At 35.8% G+C, this 25,017-nt stretch overlaps 1 protein-coding gene across 1 annotated transcript in view; it reads right to left on the reverse strand.

The window, feature by feature from the left end:
- LOC149538458 (Glycosyl hydrolase family 47 protein) overlaps positions 1 to 25,017 on the reverse strand; it is a 187,914-nt gene that overhangs the window by 58,330 nt on the left and 104,567 nt on the right. Inside the window, exon 6 of the mRNA XM_089799786.1 lies at positions 17,745 to 17,800. Coding sequence (XP_089655912.1) covers positions 17,745 to 17,800 — 56 coding nt within the window. The remainder of the gene's footprint in view (positions 1 to 17,744; positions 17,801 to 25,017) is intronic.

The following is a 25,017-nucleotide window of genomic DNA, read 5'->3' on the forward strand; positions in this document are numbered from 1 at the left end:
ATTGTTCCAAACGACCAATGTGTACACAAGGAAAAACACTGGGTGGATGGTCACCAAAATGCTAGCGACGCCAATAGTATTTCAAAATGAACAATGATAGCATTTAGATTTTCCATATCTGAGAGAGAACAAAGTAGAATAGGGTGAGAAGTTACTCCCACCAAAATTGCATAAGCCAGATAGGGAAGATCTTTTACTTCCTAAATGAGGACACTTGAATCAAATGTTTTTGTGTCTCATTTTGACTAATAAATTTTGAGGATTATGTGAAAGAAGAGGAATATCGAAGTATTCCAAAACAAAAGGAGATTCCAAGATGCCCGACAAAGTTCAATAGCAAACTCATCTTTCTTAACATTCTTTACAAGTGTCTGCTATTATGGAGATTACAAAAGACGGATTTATAATTGCTCTCAAAGGTCTTAATATTGTGTACTAAACAGAGATTAAAAGCATCCAATTCTTTCGATAGGACAGAGATAAGTTGAATGAAGAGGAGTTGGCTGTGTTGATGGATCATATGGACAGGACAAACATCAACAAACCTCCTAAGATAAACATGTTGTGAGGTTTTCTCACCATCATCCCATTGCAAATGGGGACCTCCATGTTTTTTGCTTTAGCAGTAGTAGTGCTCTTACATTGTCTTAGGTGGTCTTGATAGCAATTTTGAAGTCTCCAAGTCTGAGTGAGTTTGAGCAATTTTGGTCAGCTGGGAAGTCAACTTTGACTGGGATGTAAGTGAAAATTAGGCCAAGCTAGTCATGTAGATGGAGTTGAAACCAAGTGGTTTGAGAGAAAATGAGTTAAAATCATCATAAAATCCTTTTTCCAGCTTCAATTTGACTTTAGAAAGCCAAGATAGGTTGTGGGAGGTAACATTGTTCAAGGTATGTTGAATCCTGAACTTTGTCTAAGTCTAGGATTTTTTGAAAACCTTCAAAATCCAAAATCTTTATTATAACTCCTATGAGACTGAAACCTACCACAAACATCCCGACAGTATTTATATAAATATAACCCAAAGAAAAAGAAAGGAAATAAATGTAACTTAAAAGTTATTTTTATATAATACATCCTGCTCTCTAAGCTGTGAAAATGACCGCTGAAATGGGAAGTTAACTTGCAAATTCAAAATCCTGGCACTAGGTTGGAATCTGACCATATCCTCAAATTCTAATACTCTAAATTCCTCAAGTTCCGCCCGGCTAATAAGAATAATCCTCAAGAACCCTTGAATTATGCTTGATATTATTAGTGCTAGGAAAGTTGTCTTTGATTTCCTAAACATAGATGATGAGGAAAAGTGAAATTGAATGATAAAATGTGGGCAAAAGAATGAACAATCAGATCAAAGGGGAAGGGTGAGATGTTAAATAAGGTTGGAGTTTGAATGCAATAAAGAAAATTCCTTGAAAGATGGTGGATTTGCCATCCTCCAAGGATTCTTAATCCTCTAACACCACCAGATTGCCTTGCATGTTGGAATTAAAGCATCAACCTCCGATCTCCAAGTTGCTCAACAAAAACAAAAAGAAGGATGATGAAAGGAGAACAAATTGGGGAAGTGAAAATTAGTTTGAGAATTGAAGAAGGATTCAAAAATCCTTTAACACCTCTGATTTCCACCCCGGTTAGAGAGAACAATCCTGGCCTCATGATTATATCTGCCGAGGGATATTAATGCTGAAAATTGTCCTTAGTCTCCAAGCATGAATGAAAGGGAAGACAATGATGAAACTGATGAAGGCTGACATGAGAATTTGAAGGATAAGATTGGAGTTCAAACAAATTCCAAGGATTCCTTGAGGGATGGCAGAATCTGCTACCTTCCGAAGGACAAAAATCCTTGGCCTTGGCAATAAGCTTTACCAAACAGCATATAAAGCAGACAATTTTATTAGGGAGATTAAACATTTAAAGCATCATTATCTTAAAAAATAATTATCTTTCCTCAGCAAAGTCGGCCTATGGGGCTGCATATAAATCTAATTAAAAAGCTTTTTATTGGTTTAATAGGTCCAAGTTGACCTACATTGAGAGTTGTACCTTTTAAAATTTCAATTGCCTATATAAAGAGAGAATGGATTCGTTCTCACACAAAATCAAAAAACAATTATATCTCTGCAAGTAAGGCGGCTAATTATATCATCAAGCAGCAGCAAAATCTTGTTAGGTTGGAAGCAATTTTCTTAGCAACAGCAGATCAACATGAGGAAAATAAAAATTTCTTGTAGAACAATATATTTGGGCAAACTGGATCAGACTTTTTCCCAAAAACATCAGAAAGAAGGGTGGGAGGAAGGACTAAAATCTGGGTTTACTATACTGTGAAATTCGTGTATTTTCCAGATTTTCACATAATTTCATTTCAAAATTTGCAAAGGGAAGAGAAGTTTGATATTGAGATTAAGAAAAAGCATCTTGCCTCTTTAATTTGAGATTGAAACCTTTCAGAATTTTCTTTGTTTTGTTTATCATTTCAAGTCATAATAATGATAAATATTCTAGGAGTGAAAGATGAAAAAGATTAAAGAAGATAAAGTAATTTGGGTGTATGCAATCACATTGGAGATCTTGATAATGTTTAGTATCAAGAAATATTTTCTAATCACCAAATGGTTGATGTAGCCTACAAGATGAGGATGATGAGTTGGTAACCTAGTTGTCTTCTACTGATCAAAACATTCCAGTTACACATGTTTCAATCATATCATGTCAAATGTACAATTTTTTCATTGGCTTTAAAAAGCGTTGTAATTTTCTCGTTGGCTTTAAAAGGCGTTGCAATTTTCTTTTTGGCCCACAGAGTGCTGCCTTCATGTAATTGGTTGATATGGTGGAAACCCTAATTAATCTTGGCCCTTGATCTTAAATCGATCTTAACCTACATTGTAATTGAACAACTATATAGGCTAAGACCTCGTTTGTAGAGTGTTAGGCAGATAGACAAGAAATTAGATTATATTAGGCTAGCTAAGGTGGAGATTGTTGAAATTGTTGCCATAGTGCTATCAAAGTGATTGATGATTCATTTGTTGATCTTCATGGTAAATTACTTAATTTTTCTTTGAAGTATTGCATGGTTCCTCAATGCTCAATTGGAGTACATTTTATTTCATGTTGTTTAGAAGTAATTTGATTAGATGAAAGAATTTGTGAATTTTAACTTGCTTGAAACATTGTAAACTAGGTTACTAGCCTCTTGCTAATTGCAAGTGTGCCTTGTGTGGTTAGCTAGTGAAAGTACTTAACTTCAATTGATGGGATTGAAAAGGAGATATTGATTTGAAAAGCATTGGAGTATACCTTAGAAGCTTGCACTAGGTGGGTGGATTTGTTAACAAAGCTACACCTAGTAGAGTCCAACTCCATCCATACTTCCTTGCGATCATAGTTAAGAGTAGAAGTACCAGTAGAAGTTAAGTTCAAGTTAAGAGTGCAAGGGTTGGAAAATCAAATCAAAAAACTATATTTTCATTGCACACTGTGAAACCATATCTTCAAAATTAAGTTGATATCCATTGATTGAATAACACAAGTCCCCTTAGGGATCCCAACAAATCATATTATTTCACTGAGCCATTATCCATGATAGAAGAAACCTTGAAGTCATTTCATGATCTTACTTTGCAAGCTTAGCATGAGAAGTGACCTTATTCAAGAGAGAATTGAGTATTTGGTGTTTCAACTAGAAACATTGAGTATTTAATTTTGCATGTTCTAGTAGAATAAAACTCACATAACCACAACCAAAGGACTAAGGGAAGACAAAGAGCTTACAATCAATCCATAGTGAAAGATGTTGATCTTGAGATTGAGATTGAGCTTCCTATTGGTCAATGAGTGATACTAAGCTGAAACTAGTTCAAATGATAAAGGGAAGGTGAGATGAATATTTTTTCTCCAAGCATTTGAGTATACCTTAGAAGCTTGCAGTAGGTAGGTGGAGTTGCTAACAAAGCTACACCTAGTAGAGTCCAACTTGATCCATACTTCCTTGCAATCATAGTTAAGAGTAGAAGTAGCAGTAGAAGTTAAGTTTGGGTTGAGAGTGCAAGGGTTGGAAAATCAAATCAAAAAACTATATTTTCATTGCACACTATGAAACCAAATCTTCAAAAGTAAGTTGATATCCATTGATTGAATAACATAAGTCCCCTTAGGGATCCCAACAAATCATATTATTTCACTAAGCCTATATCCACGATAGAAGAAACCTTGAAGTCATTTCATGATATTACTTTGCACGCTTAGCATGAGAAGTGACCTCACTCAAGAGAGAATTGAGTATTTGGTGTTTCAACTTGAAACATTACGTATTTAATTTGCCATGTTCTAGTAGAATAAAACTCACATTACCAAAACCAAAGGACTAAAGGAAGACAAAGAACTTACCATCAGTCCATAGTGAAAGATGTTGATCTTGAGATTGAGATTGAGCTTCCTATTGGTACATGAGTGATACTAAGCCGAAACTAGTTCAAATGATAAAGGGAAGGTGAGATGAATATGTTTTCTAATAAATTTTTATGCATTGATGTCCATTATTATGGCTAGGGTGTTATGAAGGTTGTTATTTTGGTATGTTGGTTGTTATTTTGGTCTAATAGAGCACAACTCTTCATCATGTTACCTATTTTGGACTCTATATATAATATTTAAAAACTATATTATTTATGCTCTTTTTATTGATTTCAATTTGTAGAAAAGAAAGAGTGCAAAAATTTTCATTTTGTTTGAAAGAAATTCAATCCTAAAGAAAGGTCATAATAATTCTTGAAACCTTGTAAGCTCCATTTTGAAGTTGAGAAAAAAATATTATAAAAAAAAGACACCTTTTATATCCCTGTAGATAGGGACCTATATATATGTCATGCTAGTTCCAATTTGTTTTTCATTTGTTTACAAACTACTTGCAATCCACAGGTGTCTTCATGGAGTGCAAATCACTATACATTTCCACTAAAAGTTTTCTTTTCTACAACCATTCTTTTTACATTTCTAGATGCATTGTTCATGACTATTCTTTTGCAATTCAGGACTAAAAATTGCTTGTGAGTTGTTTTTCCTATTTATCACATCTTCTTGTGATGCTTTCTACATGATTTGTATGCCCTCTTGTGTTCTATAGTTCTCCTTGTTAGAATGGCCATGGTTGTCATTGCACCAAAAAGATCAACCTGTCAATGTTTGATACAACCAATAGTCTTATAGAACCATAAGAGGCGGTTAAGCCATCTCGCGAACCCCACGAGGCACACCGACCCACTGCTAACAATTCCCCTTCCAGCATCACTTGTCACGACCTGTGTGGGTTTGAACCTATGACTAAGCTTTGATACCACTTGTTTGAAACGCGAGAGTTGTCGCGGCACCAAAAGATGTTTCCAACTAACAGGGTTTTTGTCCATTGCCTAAGCTTGAGGGTTGCCATCCATTGCCTAAGCTTGAGGGTTTCCATCCTCTCACCCGCTACAAGATATAATAATACTTTTCCCTTAAGGAAATAAAGTTTCTATAGGTAATAGAGTGACATTAACAATATGAACTTCAATTATAAAGTTACTTTATGATAAATCCATTAAATCTTCAGGCATTCAAATCTCTAACCAGACAGACTCAAACATGCATGTGTGATTACTCATCGAAAAGGTCTCGACAAGACGCTCTTAGTCCAACCCTGCAATGCCAAGAATGTTGAGTCTATTGCCTTACTAAAAATAGTAAGTGTCTAGAAACCCCACAAAAGCAAGCCTGATTAGCCACTTAAATCGCCTAGGCCAAAAACTACTCTAATCATATAGAAAACTTGGTTTGCCCATGGAACCAAGGCAAAATGGCTAATGGCGCAACAAAACTCACTAGCTAGAAAACGAAGCATGATACTCCTCCCTTTCCAAAGATTACTTGCCCCCAAGCAATCCACATCTATAAGCATGAACCAAATGTCGAGATCCTAGATTTGCCTCAAAGATGATACTTTGTTCAATTGTTGTCCTACACCCGTGTAACCATCTCTAACCTCAAAGTTGTAAAACAACTCAACATGAACCCAAACACCAATCAATTAGATATCTAACATCCAAAACATCTCGAGAGTATACTCAATCTGGACAGCCTGCCCTACGTTGTATCATAAAAGGAGATGCTTACTACCTAGCTAAGTACCTCACTCTAGCTATAATTGCACCCACCTCTAATATCACAAGGTAGCAAGAGCTCAGATAAGATAAAATAATAATATTAATGTCCAAGAAAAGACCACAACAGGTCTACGGGACTAAGCATACAAAAAAGAGAGCTAACAAAAGCAGGAGCACCAAATAGTGTCCGACAAGAACCAAAAAAGAAAGAGCAGTAAAGCCAAGGCAAGAACTAAGGGTTCTTCCTTGGCTCAACAATATACCAATCTTCATCGAGAAAGAAATGCAACAAATCACTCCTCCTGACTCCTTGTTTTGCAACTATCCTTGTAAATGCTCCACCTAGATCCCAAGTGCAGATGTATGTGATGTCCTTGATATCATAATCTAGCTCATGTAATACCTGTGCTAATAGAGATGATAATTCTTGCCAAGTGAGACAATCATCATGCCACCATGCTAGAAATCGTGGGGCCATCTAACAATACGAGTCACAAGAGTGAGCATCTCTATAGAGAACAACTCAGAAAGCCAACTTGTCATACCTCCATCAACTATGTAAGTATAAATGCCACACCCACCATCCAAATCTTGAACATACGAGGAATCCATTAAAATCAAAATGGTTACAAGAAGATAATTAGGCTCCTGTTGCTCAACTCCAACCTTACCTTTACCATGCCAAAAGTGGTGAATCTTATCAATGGACCCACCCAAGCTAAACTGCCAACTCTATCAATACTTGGGTCCCAAAACATGCTGCTCTCACATCCATTAGTCATAAGGAGGATACAAACCACTAAAGAAATTTGCAACCTCACAGCTACATCTGATCGCCGCAAGATCCCTATGGATGTACCAACTCTGCAAGTAACCCAACTGGTAGCAACTAGCACCATAACCACCTTGTAAACCTATATCTGTATGAGACCTTTGTGAGATAGAAGTAACTAATCCTTTCATATACATATCACTACAGTGGAAAATTGACTGGTGCCCCTATAAATAATCTCCCATCATCCTATCTTGTGGAGATGGAAAACCACCATCCCACAATGTATGATACCAACTATGAGCCAATCCACATCTGCACCTCATCAAATCCTCCACATGTGGATCAAATAAAAAGTGATGAGCATTCCTCACTGAATAGTCACACTGCATAATCTCAACCTCAGTCAATGACTCATCATATGGTACTATGTGCCCCCTAAATGTAGATGAAAAATGCCCATGCTGATCAACCCTCTCATTGTCATCACTGTCAACCTCCTCATCTCCTACATTAGAATGTTGCGCCAAGGTAGAGCGTCCCAAATTTAGTTCCTGATTAAGCTCAACAATCTGATATTCTACCTCATAAATGTTCCTAAGGAATCCTCCAAGATGTCCTTAGCATTTGTGAGCTCGCAAGAAAGGATGTCCACTTCTTCTTCATTCTTCCTTAATGCCTCAGAATAGATCTTTGTGAAATTGAAAAGGTTATCATGATATGAAAGAACATGTAGATAGTTTAATTTCATTGTTTTCATCCCTTCCTTTATCACATGCAAATGTGAGAACTCCTCTTTGAGTCCCTTGTCTTCTATCTAATTGATCCTTCCAAAAATGTTTTTCAACCATCTCATATCAAAATGTGACAGAGCTGCAACAATTTTATTTTCAGTCACTTTCAAAAGACTCCAAATAAGGTGAACTAGTAGTTGTATGAGATAAGTCAAGTGCACCTGAGGTGGGAGAATGTGTTTCATCATACATATCCACATCATAAATGTCATCTTTCATACCCAGCTATGTATAGGAATTAGGGGCATCATTATGTACAAGAGAAAACCCATCACAAAAGGAATCCATAACAATATGTAGAGACCATTAAGTCTGAATCAAAATCAGCACCAAGTTACCAACACTCACAAAAAATGTTAAGTCCTCGTTATTGGCTAATTGGATAGTCTTCTCCAATCCGTTATCATCATGCTCATCAAGAATACTAGTGTAGGCAGCCCCACAAGATACGTGAACCTCCATAGTACCAATCAATAGTCCTGTATCAAATTTAATGTCTTGTACATGATCATGAGAAGGCTGCAAATCAGTGGTAGTTGGTTGCTTTTCTTTTTCAAGGCCACCTATGAGCTGATTTTGGTTTGCTGAAAACTCCTCATACAAACTTTCGCAATCCATCTTTTGGAAGAAGATCTTTGGCCAATTCATAATACTTCTTTTTTGCCATATCAGTCTTGTTTTGTAGCTTTGGATAAAAATCCATGTAATCAATGAGGGGTAAATCTGTTTGAACCTGTGCTAGAAGTTTGTTATACCCATTACAAATGTCACATATATCTGTTCTTGCATCGAGTTGTAAATTTTGGACTAACTACTGTTGTGTTTTTAGGTCTTTTCTGACTTTATCCAAACTGTATATCTTTCCCATAGCTATACCTCTAGACCCTTCCTCAATTTATCTGGATAGCTGCTCTTTCAAATTGATGTGTTGACATATGTGGTGCTGATTTCCTGCATGCGACTGTAACAAATGTAGACTCCAGATCATTGAGAAGCAGCATTTGTTTACCAATTATCAACCAATAATAGGAAGGATAAGGTGATCAGAATTGTATTGGTGAGTTCAGACTGAAGAGATTCCAGTTATTCAGATATTCCCTCATTATATGCTCACGGTGGCCAATAGATCAAGATAAAATGTTATGTTTTCTTTCTCAGGTATTTTGTCAAACAGTTATCAGTTTCATAGCTCCTTTCCTAAATTCTGCTGCAACATTTTTACCATTTATCCTTCATGCATTTTCACAAACATTTTTCATGAAGATGTAATTGCTATTTTAGAGAGTTGTGATGGCCTTTACAGTTTCAAAATTAATAATAACTTTCCCAGGCTACTTTACTTGGAAAAGTAAGAAATAGGCACCCCATTCATAGAATATCTTTGCACAGAATTACTGCAGATTCAGCTATTGATTTCAAATAGAGTTCCAGATTGGTAGACTTTGAAATTTATAAGATGAAAGAATCAACAAATAGATATGATTAATGCTTCAAAAGAAGAGTTTCAGAATTTAGCAATTGCTATCTTTCACATGGAATAGTCTGCTTAGTACCAATTACCAATTCTGCCAAGTTCCAAAACAGTCTTTCCTTCAGACACGACACTTCACACAGCTTGACCCACCTTGCACAAATTCGAATGCCCGACGGAATAAATGCTTCTTTGATGTTCCAGCAGAATAGCCAACTGAATGCTTCTCACAGCGATTCCTCTATCCAAGGAAATAATTGTCCTTCGGTTAAAAAGGAAACTTAATCAGCACAATCATTGAAATAAAATAACAGCTCCGATATCTAACACAAAATATAACATGTTGTTGCACAGACAATCTGCAGTAGTGCTTGAGGCAAAAGATCTGGTACTATATAATTACAATCAATCATCCACCACATCAGTCATTTGCCCAGGATTACAGTCATCTTTGGTATAGGCTTCCACATAAGACATTTGGCAAACCTTATACAATCATAGCCTTGGGATGGGTTGCCAGAATTAATTCTGGCCAAAATTTATATGCATGGCAAAAGCTTCAGAAAACCCAAACATGCACTTAACTTACACAGTTGAATCTTATGTCGCTTGGATATAGCCTGTGATAATTTCTATCCTTGTGCCAAATACTTCATTTCCCGATTCGAATGCACAGAACATACCATAAAGTTTTCTAAAGTTTCAATTGAATATTTGCCTTAGATCTGGCTTTGGGCCTTTTGATAATTTTCATTAAACTTCAATTAAATCCGCTCCAACTATTCTGGCTCCCATTAATCTATGGCATATATAAAGTAAGGTTAAATACACTCAGCCAAAGAAAGACTTGGGCCCCACGATTCACTGAAATGTTAAAACTCACAATGGAAGGCTAAAGTCAAGCCCAGCGCTGCCTTCAATATTTCCATCAAAATATAATCAAATAATCAAATACCAACTATATCGAGGCAGCATAACTTAGTCTTTTCGTTCTATTATTTACAATAAAGAAAATATATTGGTAGAAATTTTCTAATGTCCAGCTCAAAAAATTATTATTACTGTTACATCCCAAATTTTGACCTATTTAAAAATAATCTTATAGTTGTGCAATGGTAAGTTAAAACTCTTGAATGTCATGATCTTGTGAAATGAAAGTTATGGTTAACCACTTATTTCATGTGAAAAGGACTTGTTAGTCTGATTCATGGAAATATGATTAACTATTATTTCATGTGAAAATGATTTGTCAACTGATTCATTATGTATACTTATTTACTTGATTACTAGTAGTTAGCCATTGTTACAATTATCAATTATTATGTTCTTGATATCAATTTAAATGGGCGAACATGCTATTATTGTGGAAATGTTGCAATTGTGGTTACAGGAGCAGACAAAGGGGGAAAAAGCATTGCTAAAGAGGATTCAAGGACTGGGGCACCAAATTTAGTCCATCTTCACATTATCAGGTATGGGCTCTAACTACCTTGATGAAGGATTTAACGACTACACAACAAAGTACACCTTGGACAATCATGAGCTACTTGGTCAACTTTATAACAAGAGAAATATAAACCTTTAATACCTTGGAAGAACTATTACCTTGTTTCATTTCTGAGACTTTGTTTGAGCTCACCATTATAGTTTTCTTATATATATATATATATATATATATGATCTCTAACTACCTTGATGAAGGATTTAACGACTACGCAACAAAGTACACCTTGGACAATCATGAGCTACTTGGTCAACTTTATAACAAGAGAAATATAAACCTTTAATACCTTGGAAGAACTATTACCTTGTTTCATTTCTGAGACTTCGTTTGAGCTCACCATTATAGTTTTATATATACATATGATGCCACCATGATACTCTAACGTCTAAGAATTGTGCTTATATGTATATATAAGTACATGCATATGTAACTAGAGAGAGTATAATGATAAAAAAAAAAAAAAATTATATGTACTATCAAATTACATATGCATGTAGATATATATAGATACCATCTGACAAATTATCAAGGCATGGGGACATAATATTATATATGCACACACACACACACACACACACACACACACACACACACACATATATATAACATTGTATCATGCAAAGATTATGGAGAACGATATATATTTTCCTTAAGTTTCAACTTGGGCATTGCCACCCTCAACGGCTTTTTCTTTTTTGAAATTAGAATTCAAATATTCTCGTAACTGCAAGTCGAGCACTTTTCTTGTAACAGCAGCAAGGGGACTATATTTTCCATCCTCGTGGTAGAGAGAGAGCTCTCTCTCTTCCTCATGTGTTCTCCTTCTTCATTCTCACGCCTCCATTCTCCTTGTTCTTTGTTTCCATCCGAGCATATCACAGAAATTCATAACCGACCTACTCGTGTGGAGCTGTAGATTTCACAGTGATTGATCTACACCAACACCTGGTCTTATATCTTCTTCTATAATCAGGTCATGTATTTTCCCATCAAGTCATTAGCATTGTGAATGATGCAATATCGATTAGTCACATAACTTCCATCATGTTATCCGCATTATGTGAAATGCATTTGCGTTCAAGATTCTTTTTCCTTTTAAATGCAGAATTAATATTGAGTATTGAGTTTGATTAGCTTTGAGAGGCTACAGCCTCTTCTTTTCTTTCACACCTTTCTTTGGGATCAGTTACTTAAGCATCGACTGCTATAAGATTGGGGCAAAGAATGCCCAGCTGATGGAATATATAATGCTTTATGATGTGCAAAACTGCATTGCAATATCCTCTATTTCCTTGATTTTTTATATGTACCAGTTGTGTATATTTCAACATAGTACCACAAACAATCTTCTGATTTAACAGAATCCCATGACAATCAGCAGTCTCCTAGGAAGCACCCAAGGCCAAATAAAGCCAAGTATATACATTGGTGAAGAGGAGAGGAAATCCTGCAAGAGAAAGGGAAATAAAACAATAAATCAGAGTTTAAAATATTGATCAATGTATAAGTCCAAGTCAGGTCATGGTTGTCCACAATGTAATCAGTTATCAAATCGAGCAGTGGTGATCGGGTTGTCTAATACCCACCTAAATCCTTCGCCAAGGTAGTATAGAGGCACATTTTCCATAAATGATCACTAGAGGTTGAGAGTGCTAGTCGACATAAGAGAGGCTGATAAAAGTATTGAGGCCTTGTCTGCTGCTTAGCTGACACTCTAACACTAGTATGCTTAGGATGGCAGGACTATGGTGCCCTAGTCTATCCCGGGTAGGGAGGGCCTTTCTTGTATGAGATTTTGTGGGGATATGTTAAGGTCTGCGGTGGGAGGTTAAGCCCATGTCAATGCTATTGCTTCTCCTCTTTGCCAGATGTTGAGGCTTGTACAACACACCATCAGTTAATTCAGTTAGCTCAGTATGTATTCTAAATCTTTTACTTGCAAGTACCTTTACATTACTTGAAATGTATAGTCGTAGATGTGATTGAAATGAATGTATCTTTTAGATGAAATCGTAGAATTCAGTTTAGAAAGTTAATTTATTTATCTTCATATTAAATGGTTATAATCGTTGTTTAAATTTTGAGATATAGTTATGATGTATTGTTTCTCAACTGCTTCATGTCATTATGTTATGATAATCAGTTATAAATCCTAGAATGTGTTCTTATTTTCCATCTTAGTAAAAAAGGTATGTTTTAGATATACCCAATGAATGCATTCATAAAGAATAATAGATGCTCCCTCATAATAGTTCCGCTCAATATCTTGCCACAAAAGTTAATATTATACTATGGTTTCCCCATTTAATGTTTTTAAAGCCGAACCATTAAACAATTCTTGAAACAGATCGTTGTAACAAGACTTCATTGATATTAATTTGTCGTCAAGAAGTTCAAATGTCAGCCAAATTTCTAAATTTCTAAGTATGAGGCTTGGTTCTTGATGAATAATTCCAGGCCCAACAAATAATAATGTTTGCATAGGCTCTTAGAAGCCAAATAACAAATCGGCACACAATATAGACAAACTCAGATACACTAATATTGTCAAGATGATTAATTTATTCACGACAATTAAATGCAACAGTCTTCAAATCTGTGTACGCATAGGGATGAATATATTTATTTGCCACATTTGCAATATATTGCTTACGAAAATATTTTGCGCATTGCTCAGAATATTGTCACTAATAAGACCTTTCTGTAAAAATGTTTCTAATGAAACCTCTGATTATACCCAACAGGATGACAACAAATCTACTCTGATACCATTCTAATATCCTTAACCAAATAGTTTCTCAAAACCCTTATGGAAATTCAGAAATTTTTAAAGAAAAATATATTGCAATGTATTTCAAATTCCACCAGCCAAAAACTCCAATAAACAACTAGATAAAAGAGTCCCAAAATATCATTGCATTAAATCTCCAACAGAAATACATTTTCAGAATTAATATTTCATTGAAGTTCTTCAGTAAAATAACCAAAAAATCTAATCATAGATATAGGAACTACAAAAAGATTAGATAATAGAAAAGATTAACCTGGAAGAATTGGGAAACACCTGCACGATGTCTCCAACTGACAATGGGTTTCTATCCACTGCCCAAGCTTGAGGGTTTTCATCCTCTCACCTGCAGAAAGCAGAAGCTTTTGAAAATACTCTCCAAGAGAGAGTGAAATCCAAATCACAAACCCCAAGTATGTTGGAAATGAGCCTCATCTTCCTTTTAAGAATAAATAGGTGACTCCTCACATTCCCATTTCTGTTTCTTTATTTCCTTTTAAAAATAAAACTTTTCCCCCACTTAAGGAAATAAAGTGCCCATAGGTAATAAAGTGACATCAACAATATGAACTTAAGCTATAAAGTCACTATATAATAATTCCATTAAATCTTCAGGCATTTAAATTTCTAACTAGGCAGACTTGGATATGCATGTGTGATAGCTTGCCGTAAAGGTCTCAACAAGACGATCCTAGTCCAACCTTGTGATGCCAAGAATGTTGAACCTGTTGATTTACTAATAGTAGTAAGTGTCCATAACCCCACTGAAGCAAACCCAATTAGCCTACAGCTGAAATTGCCTAGGCCAAAAATTGCTCTACTAATATAGAAAACCTTGTTTGCCCATGGGACCAAGGCAAAACGGCTAATGGTTGTTTACCGTACTGGTAAAGAAATCAACGCATATAGACAATGAACACGAACAGCAGAATTATATTCGCATATGCCAGACATACATTATGCTTCATAATATTAGTAATAGTAGATGATTATAATTTACAATGATCCCAGACGGGATATAAATACTATCCGCCGAACCTTCCCGGAGGAGTCCGTCGGCCACAAACATTATGTCCGCCACAAACTATTTACCCGTCGGCTACAAAATACAAAACACTGACGACAATCATTCCGTCGGCTACAAAAACACCACCAGGACCATCCAGTCGACTGACACCATCCCCCCCAAAAAGAAAAGTCGTCTCTGGACGACAATTACAAAATATTTGAAACAAATTAACAAACAAAATACATTAACAGAGTGACTACAACAAAAAATTTGCTTCTGTCACATCACTTCCACATTCATCCCGTTACAGCTGTAGCCTCTGCTAACACAATACTGTCTCCTCGAGCTGAACTTGATAGCCACCCGTGCTACTTTCTCTGTTTTCAATTCCTCGATACCCTGAGCCAAGTGTCACTGCACTGCCTCCAATTGGATGATCAGCTCCTCCCGAGCTCTCTATGCATCCACCAAGACAGCCTCCCGGCCAACACCTACTCCCAATGCCTCTGGTACACAGAAAGTCCATGCCCACAACAACTTCAACTCTTCTCAACTGGTCAGACTCCCACGACTGATATCCGCAACGACTGGGGGTCCAAGGGGCAACACCCCCGGCGGGGTCGAGGGGCAGCACCCCTTGCCGCCAAGACCAAATTAGCACTTCGCAACCCACACAGAAATGCACGAAACACACCATTTCTGCCATTTTCTGCCGATTCTAGACTCTTTCTGGTAACCACGAATGTGTCCCCTTTCCTTTGGCATCATCTATAACTCATTCTAAACAATTTGAATTTGTCTTTTTTTTTTTTTTTTTAGAAAACCCCGCACACCCATCTTCTACACAGACTCAACAATCTCTCCTCCGCAAATGAGAATCAAAACTCCAACAATCTTTCGCTAAAACCACTCCTCTGGCAATGAGAAGCTCAACAATTCTTCCGGCAATGAAAACAGACAGATAGATCATGCTGCGGAAGACCTCCTGCGGAACAGTTCGCCAAAGCATACAGACAATGAACACGAACAGCAGAATTATATTCGCATATGCCAGACATACATTATGCTTCATAATATCGGTAATAGTAGATGATTATAATTTACAATGATCCCAGACGGGATATAAATACCATCCGCCGAACCTTCCTGGAGGAGTCCGTCGGCCATAAACATTATGTCCGCTACAAACTATTTACCCGTTGGCTACAAAATACAAAACACCGACGACAATCATTCCGTCGGCTACAAAAACACCGTCGGGACCATCCAGTCGGCTGACAATGGTGCAACAAAACTCACTGGCCAGAAAATGGGGCATAGCAATACCTAAAAGAGATGGTATCTTGAAATCCCGAAAATAATAAATTAGTAAAGCAAAGCACTATAACTATTCTTCAATTCATGACAGATGCCAGAATAAACTGTAAACGTAACTAACTTAAGAGGAGGCTTCTACTTAAATTCTCAATTCTACAAAGAGTAGCACAACATTGTTTACCTGCTTGTCTAAGCCATAATTCCCACAAGTAGGATCTGGCCATATTTCTCTAGTTAGAACAAGTTCAAGATGCACAACTAAGTTTAGAAGAAAGTTCAGAAGGAATGATGTAATATTCCAAGTATTATGAAACATTCAAGGCCATTACAAAAACAATTGTAGCAGCACAAGTTGGTAGACACATTCTATGGTTAGAGCCATTTGGGCTAGTTGAAAACAAACATGTCAACCAAAATTTTAGGAACATTTTTGGGATCCATTAACTAGATGATGCATGGATATTTCCAACCTACAGCAGAAAGGATAGCATTTGGTTGTCAAGCATCAAAAGATTGTCTCAAAGCAGAAATTATTGAGATTTCCTCACATGTTATAATGCAACACTTTCTTAGTTCCATCTAAATTACAACCTATTCATCACAAAGCAGGTATATTTTTCATAATTTTTTCCATGGTTTTCCACATTGCTGCCTGATTATCTCTACAAACTACAAATCCACAATAGAAGAGATTGTTGTCTTTATGACAGCAATTACCATTTACTCTAACTATGAACTAATCCTATGGGAGGATTATGTAAGAATTACAGAACTGTGAGAATAAAGGTTTTATTAGCACGTACTTGTTAGTATATATTTAGGTGTATATAATGCTGAGGCTACAGTGTTATTTGCATGCGTGCAAGGAATGCTAAGGAATCAAATCCTACTTTAGTTAAGCTGTAACTTTCCAGATACTACAGAGATGTATGCTTGTTATGTTATAACTGTAAGCATCATTGCTAATAGTCCTAAATTATGAAACTTAAACCCTTGGTAAGAAATTTGAAGACTTTTCATGACAAGGTGTTGAGGCTTTTACTTTGATTTGCCAGAGATGTGATGATCGTCATGACACTGTAGCAGTGTACTTGAACTTTCCTTGCACGCTATCATACAGTATGTTTTATCATGACTTGAGTGATCATACTAAAAGAAATAATGAGTTGTATTTTACTGATTCCCAACTTCACATTTAACAATTACAATAGCATTGCTCATTAAAAAAATAAAAGTCTAGAATGAACCAGCGTGGCCCCGTAGTAAATCTCATAAATGATGCAGCAACACAGTCTGTTAAAAGACTTTTTTAGACTTGGGCACCATCAATATAAAAACTTGTAAGAAAACATCCAACTGATCTGCAGAAGTATACTACTCTTGTTTTGAAGTCTTGTAGTCGAAGAAGACTATTGTAGACATAAATTCTATAAACAGAGCCAACATGTACACCCATAGTAACATGGGGACGTGTCCCCCCTCTTTTTGCCCCACGTCCCGGAGACTTGGATGCATTGGGGACTCCGTTCCCACATCCCTAGTGGTGCCACTAGATTCCTCCACCAAGGATGAGGTACGTCTTGGTGTTGACTATTTTTGTTCAATGTTTGATGTTCCAATTCAATGCAATGTTCAAGTACTTACTCTTTTACATCTTTATATCTTATATTGCAATACATCTTTTCATAATTAGCATTTTAAGTACCATATGTATAGTATACACAACCCCCTCCCGGTCCCCCGCCATCATTCACCTATCGTCCCCAAATTAAGGCCCCTTTGTCCCCCTGTTCCCCCATCCCACAAGGCAGTGTAATTATACGTACACCTAATGGGCATACGAACTATCCAATATGTTACCATATGTTTACAATTTACGAATTACAAAAACAACAATTTAAACCAGTGGATTCAAAATCAATTTTTTGTTTCATTTATCTTACCTTGCTTTCATTCTCATCAACACCATATAACAGATTCACAGAACCATAAGGTATTCCTGCAATGTACAGCACATAGAATCGTTAACACCTACATGAAACACTTAATAAACTTATGTTAGCACAATCTCAACGAGGTAATCAAAAGCTTTTATGTAAAAAAATCAATGTATAGAAGAACATTTTCTTGAACCCACATAACAAGGCAAAAATGAAAATGTCCTCTTTGCATGAGCATAAATGCTGTAAATCTAGAACCAACAATGACTAAAATGTTTTGGAAAGAATAGATAAATGGCTCCATTTACAAACTCATAAGTTACAATAAGAGCAATAAACTGTCTTGATGATGTCCAAAGAAAATGATAAGAAATTTTCAAATTTACCATGAGTGGGTAATGGTCTTTGACTCTTCATTAACAATCTTAGGATGATTTGGGTGCAGGAGTGACAAGGAAAAGAAAACTCTACTAATGTAGCAATTTTGGGATGATTCTGTTGCAGGTAGGAGGAGATAAGGGGCAACCCTAGTAATCTCACAATCCTGGGATAATTCTGGTGCAGAGGCAAGGGGGTAAGAGACAACTCAACTAATGTAAATTTGTGATTATGGTAAAAAAAGGCAATTGGACAATGCACACGACATGTTTGAATCGCCAAATAAGTTGTGCTCAAGATGACACTACAGAGGTCTTTCTTTGGTGGCTTCGAGGGTTTCATTCAGCCAAAAACCAACAGGCAATTTAAGAGGGCCCAAACTTCTCAAAACTTAAATGAACATAGCCATTATCATATATCAATGAGCAGAAGAAATAAAAAAGAACATTTTATATTTGATGGAGATCAAAGGTCATGTTGCATAGGAGAAAAGTCTCCAAATAGTAACCAAATGCTAAGTTGGGTTGTGTTGATGTGAGTTTTATGAGCACTCAAATATGCAGAATAAAATACTGTCTTGTCCTCTCCTCAACAAGGGAGCTTTAAATGCTAAACAATGTAAAAAATGTGCAATCAAATTAAGCGAGCCCAAGGTTTACAAAGCAAATAAGAAACTTTCTGTTGGATATAACTCAATGAATATGATGTGATCTTGCTAGTAAACCAAAGGAACTTATACTATTCTTTGTGTAACTTTTTTCCTTCACCATTGGATAATTTTGTAGTAATGCATTCCTTTGATGCTTATTCAATTCGATCTTGACAAAAATAGTAAACAATTTAGCTCATTATGCTCAAGAGTCTTGTGAATAGTGCATATTTTTGTAACTATATATGTGATTCCGGGTAACTATATACTCAACACCCACTGAAGTTGAAGAATATAATTGTCTTGACCACACAAACTGTGAAATGACTGTCCATTCATTGAGAAATCTATTTTTTTTAGTTTCTGATTTTTGGATTTTTTGAATTTTTCATTTTTTTTAACTTTTTTTATTTTCAACATAAAAGAGATCTGACATGTCTCAGATTCAACACTAGAAAGTTTTGAATTCAAATGATGTTCTGCTGAGGCGTAATCTCAAACATTCTGGAAAGACAAATTAGTTATGTCCAACGTCAATGTTTGCATGCTCATGCCCTCCTTCTAGTGCCAATTCTATTGAGGTGTGTAAAGGAGAGTGGATAGCTTCTCCGCTTGATGATTTTACTTTTGATGATTCTTGCTTTTATTGGTGAATATGTACAATCTAGCGTTCAGCCCTCCTAGTGCCAATATAATGTGAGTTTTGTGACAACTCCAACATGCAAAATTATAAACAAAGAAACTTCAAATGCTAAACAATTTAACAAATGTGTGATCAAATGAGGCAACCCCAACATTTACAATGCGAACAAGCAGCTTTATATTGAATACAGCTCAATGAATATAATGTGATCTTGTTTGTAATCACAAAGAAACGTTCGCTATTCTTCTTGGACTTTATCAATTGTTTTCCCTCAAAGTAGTTGGAACTTGAGACTATCTTCAAAACCAAGTAAAGATAAAAAAGGTAAGGGTTTAGAGGATCTAGGCTACTACCTAAGGGAAATGTTATCAATGGATGATGCTTCAATGTGTGAATTTCTTAACCAAACTTTGCTTTGCTAAATGAAACAACTACACAAAGATGACACAATCTCCAAAGGGTAACAAAGGATTTTCATATTATAATCATTCGTCCAAATACCCACTATTGGCAAAATCCAAATGAACATATACCATCGAACGTAATGCTTAAGTAGGGTTTCAGACTAACATGCACTGTTGTTTGCAATCAAAACAAAAATCAAATGATATGAACACGAAATCCATCATCCATCTTCACAATTGTCCATTTCAATCAATTAACTTTAACTAAAACATGGAGAAACTAACAGTGATGTCCGCTTTTGTTCAAGTGATCACCTAGAGGATATTACTAGCCATGGGCCACTTGGATTTATTTAATGTTAAATAAATTATTGATTAAATGTTAAATAGTCCTAAGCCCTATGGGAATATTTAAATTTAATTAATTAACAATTGCACATGTTTTATTTTATAAAGTGACTTCACAATAATGCCAATGACAAATTATAACGTAAAGTCACTTTTGAGGGGAAAGAAGTAAACTAAAAGAGAAATTAAATAGAGTATTACTTTCAAAAATTAAAAGCATTTTAAAACAAGGAAAAGGTGAAATGAGGGTCTATTCTTGACTTGTTATTTCCGGAAAAACTTTTCCTTGAGAACTTGAGAGCTTCAACTTGCAGGTTCGGTAAACACTAGGATGGAAGCTCTAGAGGTTTTGGCTTTTCGGATGAAAACTCTAATCAGTCCACTTGGAGAATTTATCTCAGGGTTCACAATTGCACATCGTTGGTCAGTTTTCATGGAGATTTGTCAATCTATCTCACGGAACTTCAAAGGGTTTGTTATCTTATATATGGAGGCATCCCAGGTATGTGTTACATGATGGCATTCTGCATTTTCTAATTTATAATAGTAACAGAGGTTTGTAAATAATAATATATTTCTATATCACAAGAATACCCATTGGCTGAATTTGATTCTCTATATTTCATCATTAGTTTCTTTGAAAAGCTATAGCATTTATCTTGCAAGTTCAATCTGCATGTGTGCGTGTTGCAATATTACATATAGATGAAGCAAAAAACGAGAATTTTTTTAAATCTATATCAGATTTGGAGCATTATTAGAGTCTAGGATATTTCAGTGGTATCAGAGCTGGCGATCTTGCTAGTCTGTTAGGTTTTCAGTAGCACATGTCATATTTTGCAGTTGCATGTGTTTCGGATGTTATTGCATGGCAATTTGGTGAGTACCCGGATGATTGCATGTCACTTCAGGAGCAATTTATGAAGAGGGTTACCAGTGCATATTATTTCTCAGCAATCCTAGTTAGTGGATGGATTTGTATTGCATGACAGTTTGGTGGATACCCAAATGGTTGCAAATTACTTTTCAAATAGTTTAATGAAGTGGGCCACTTTTGCATGCCATTTTCAAGAAGTACAAATTTTTGGATTTGATTTTATGGGAGTTCTGATCAGTTCTAGAAGGTGTCTTTACTTTCCATGTTAGTATTTTGACTCATGCATGGTAGTGAATGAACTCAACGGTATATTGCTAGGAACAGATTAAACAAATTCGGTTATTTCAAACATCTATAGCAGGGGTATAAAAGGTTACATCAGTGGAAATAAACTAAAGATGGGAGATTGTTGCCTACTTTCCTTCCTGCTTCACCAGCTAAAGAAAGGGATAGAGAAAATAGTGAAAGTCCGCAAAGAAATGACTTATGGAAAATATTATGAATGGTATGAATAACTTCAGTCAAGCATTTCAAAATTATCAATTGGATATGTTTTTATTGTTAGAGAAATTATTTTTGGAAGAAGCTAAAAAAAGGAAAGGAGGCATAACAACAATGAACAGATTGAAATCGCTAATGATGAGGATACAGATCATTCAAACGCTGAATATTCATTTGAAGACGAAGCCAAAATTTCACTTCAGCCATATGAGGGTTTAAGCATAGAGGAATGACATATTGTTCAAATTTTTGTCCTAGGCTTTGTCAAACCAACAAAAACTGATTAGCTATGTAGAGGCAATTTAGAATTTTCAGTATGTAGTGAACCAACATTTGTTGATGACCATCCACTCATGAAAGGAAAGGAGATTAAGATCTATGAAGACATCACACAAGCACATGAAGAAAGGACTGATTCCCTGATTTGGAATAGCAGTCCCTTACCTATGCAAAATCATGAGTTGGCAGCCCTTATACGTAAAGATGATGATCTTGTTGAATTTTCCAAAGTTGGCACTGAACATGAAGGCATCAAACATGAAGTATATATTGTGGATTCAAGCCATAAAGGGTCCAATTATGAACACCATACTATGGAATATGTTAAAGGGGAATAAGATATGTGTGGTGAGTCGTTGCAAAGAGCCAAGAATGTAAAGATGCTTTCTGCTGAAACAAAACATCACCTGAGGTCAAGGATCAATGCAACCAGTTAGACAATTCAAGGAAATAAAGGGAATAATATATGAGATCATTATTTCTTTGAAAAGAAGAATGTATACAAGCTGAGTGTGCAAAGGAAGGTCTTCTTGAAGTAAGCAAACAAGAAGAAAATGTTGATATGTGTGAACAAGAGAAGAGGTGTGAATTTGAAAATTCAGTTTGGGCATTAAGTTGTTCAAAACAATGATGACCATAGTTACACACTTGGTGGGCCAGCCACAATGGATAAATCCATTTGTGTGGAATAGAACATATTTCATTTCAATTTTGCTAATCAAGCATCACCCACGATGAAAGAGCGATTGTTGAGGTAATAAGAATTTTTTTTATCTTAAACAGCTGATTGTGGAGTCTAAGAGGTTGTCTTCTAAGAAGATCTTGCATTTTGACAATGTTTGATTTGTTTCACATGCTACACTTTGGAGACAATTGGTAAGGGAAAACATCACTCATGGACGTAAACATATGAACTGAATTAATGGAAATTATGGCAGCTAGAAATCCATGTTACTTACAGCAAGAAGCACTTTGTATGTCAGCATTCATGGAAGGACAGTCTACCCTCAAGAACATCACAAGGATAGAGGGATGTTCTACATTTTTTAGCATGGAATTTTCAGTCATAGTTCAGTGGGTTAGAGTTCTCATAATGGTGAGACAGTTGTTTCAAAAATTTAAACTATTGGTCACAAGGACATCAGTTTGGTCATTTAGGACAGCATCCGGTTGGAGGATTTGAAAAGATTGGAATGAATCTTGCTTTGCTGGAGGTTGGTATAGTGATGAAATTCCATTGTCCTTTTTCATTGAAGGTACTTGCCACATCATTTTGAGTGGGATTGCCAGAAACATATGATGGATTGACATGATTGATTGCACACTTGTAATGATCAATTTTCACATCCATGGGAGCTCTTTCATATTTAGATGGGCGTATGGCATTGGTAGCATGAGAAAAGACATTTATTCCACCACTTTTTGTTGGTGTGAGAGCGTGATGATATAGGATCCTGGCATTGGCATGTCTGGTCTACTATTTTATTGGAACCATGATGAGTTGCTTCACAGCTTTGGGCATAATCATGTTTATATTAAAGTGGAGCAGCGGAATCTTGAAGGAGATGCACATGGGGAGACATACCAAGATCTTAGATTAATTTGGGATCTACGTATTGATTGGACATTTGAGCTTAGCACAGGTTTGATACATGTGAATACTTGAGGACAAGCAATCTTGGGGTGGGAAGATTGTAATGTCCCCTGTCACATCCAAGTGATCACCTAGAGGAGATTACTAGCCATAGGCTATTTGGATTTATTTAGGGGAATAAATTAATTAATTAAATATTAAATAGACCTTAGCCCTATGCGATTATTTAAATTGAATTAATTAGCAGATGGACATGTAATTTGGGATCTACGTATTGATTGGACATTTGAGCTTAGCACAGGTTTGATACATGTGAATACTTGAGGACAAGCAATCTTGGGGTGGGAAGATTGTAATGTCCCCTGTCACATCCAAGTGATCACCTAGAGGAGATTACTAGCCATAGGCTATTTGGATTTATTTAGGGGAATAAATTAATTAATTAAATATTAAATAGACCTTAGCCCTATGCGATTATTTAAATTGAATTAATTAGCAGATGGACATGTTTTATTTTATAATGTGACTTTATAATAATGTCAATGAGGGGAAAGAGGTAAATTAAAAGAGAAATAAATTTAAGTATTTCTTTCAAAAAGGAAAAGCATTATAAAATGAGGAAAGGGTGAAATGAGGATTCAGTCTTGACTTGTTCATTCAAAGAAACTTTCCCTTGAGAGCTTGAGAGCTTCAACTTGCAAGTTCCCTAAGCCCTAGGATGGAAACCCTACAAGTTTTAGTTTTCTGGACAAAAATCCAAATCAGCCCACTTGGTGAACTCATCTCAGGATTCACAGTTGCACATCATTTGTCAGTTTTCATGGAGATTTGTTGACCTATCTTGCAGAACTTCAGAGTGTTCGTTATCTTATGTGTGAAGGCATTTTGAGTATGTGTTACATGATAGAATTCTACATTTTCTAATTTGTAACAGTAACAGGTGTTTGTAAACAACAACACATTTCTATAGCACAAGAATACCCATTGGCTAACTTTCAATCTCAGTATTTCATCAAATTAGTTTCCTTGAGAATCTATATTGCTTATCTTGCATGTTCAATCTACATGTTTTTGTGTTGCACTATTACATTGTGATGAGGAAAAACATGAGTAAAAATCAAAATCTAAATCAGATTTGAAGCATTATCACAATCTGGGATATTTCATAGAAACTGTGCAGCATGTTTAAACAACCCAAAAATTCACCATATCTTCGATGGAAGTCATATATTGAATTCAAACAAAGTTTTAGCAACACTTTTTTATCTCGTATATAGTATTACTTGCTAGTGACTAACTGACTATCTCTTGCCAGCCTTTTATAGAAATCTCAGATCTAATGAGTGCCCATATTGATTTAAAATCAATGACCAAGAGAATCAAGGAAACCCTAATTAGGGTTTGTTACAACCACCACTTATAAAACTTTGATGTCATCCACTAGGAAAATTACATTGTTTTGGAATACAAATACTTTTGAAGATGAACCAATGAGGAAATTCATCGTATTAATTCATTAAATGGCTTCCACATGTCTACATGTGAATGAGTTTCATTGATGAACTTGGGCATGTCGACTTGGAAGAATTTGATTGGTAGAAGA

The sequence above is a fragment of the Cupressus sempervirens genome, chromosome 9 (assembly GCF_028749045.1).
Source record: "Cupressus sempervirens isolate cs-2001-9-10 chromosome 9, ASM2874904v1, whole genome shotgun sequence".
NCBI classification, from domain to species: domain Eukaryota; kingdom Viridiplantae; phylum Streptophyta; class Pinopsida; order Cupressales; family Cupressaceae; genus Cupressus; species Cupressus sempervirens.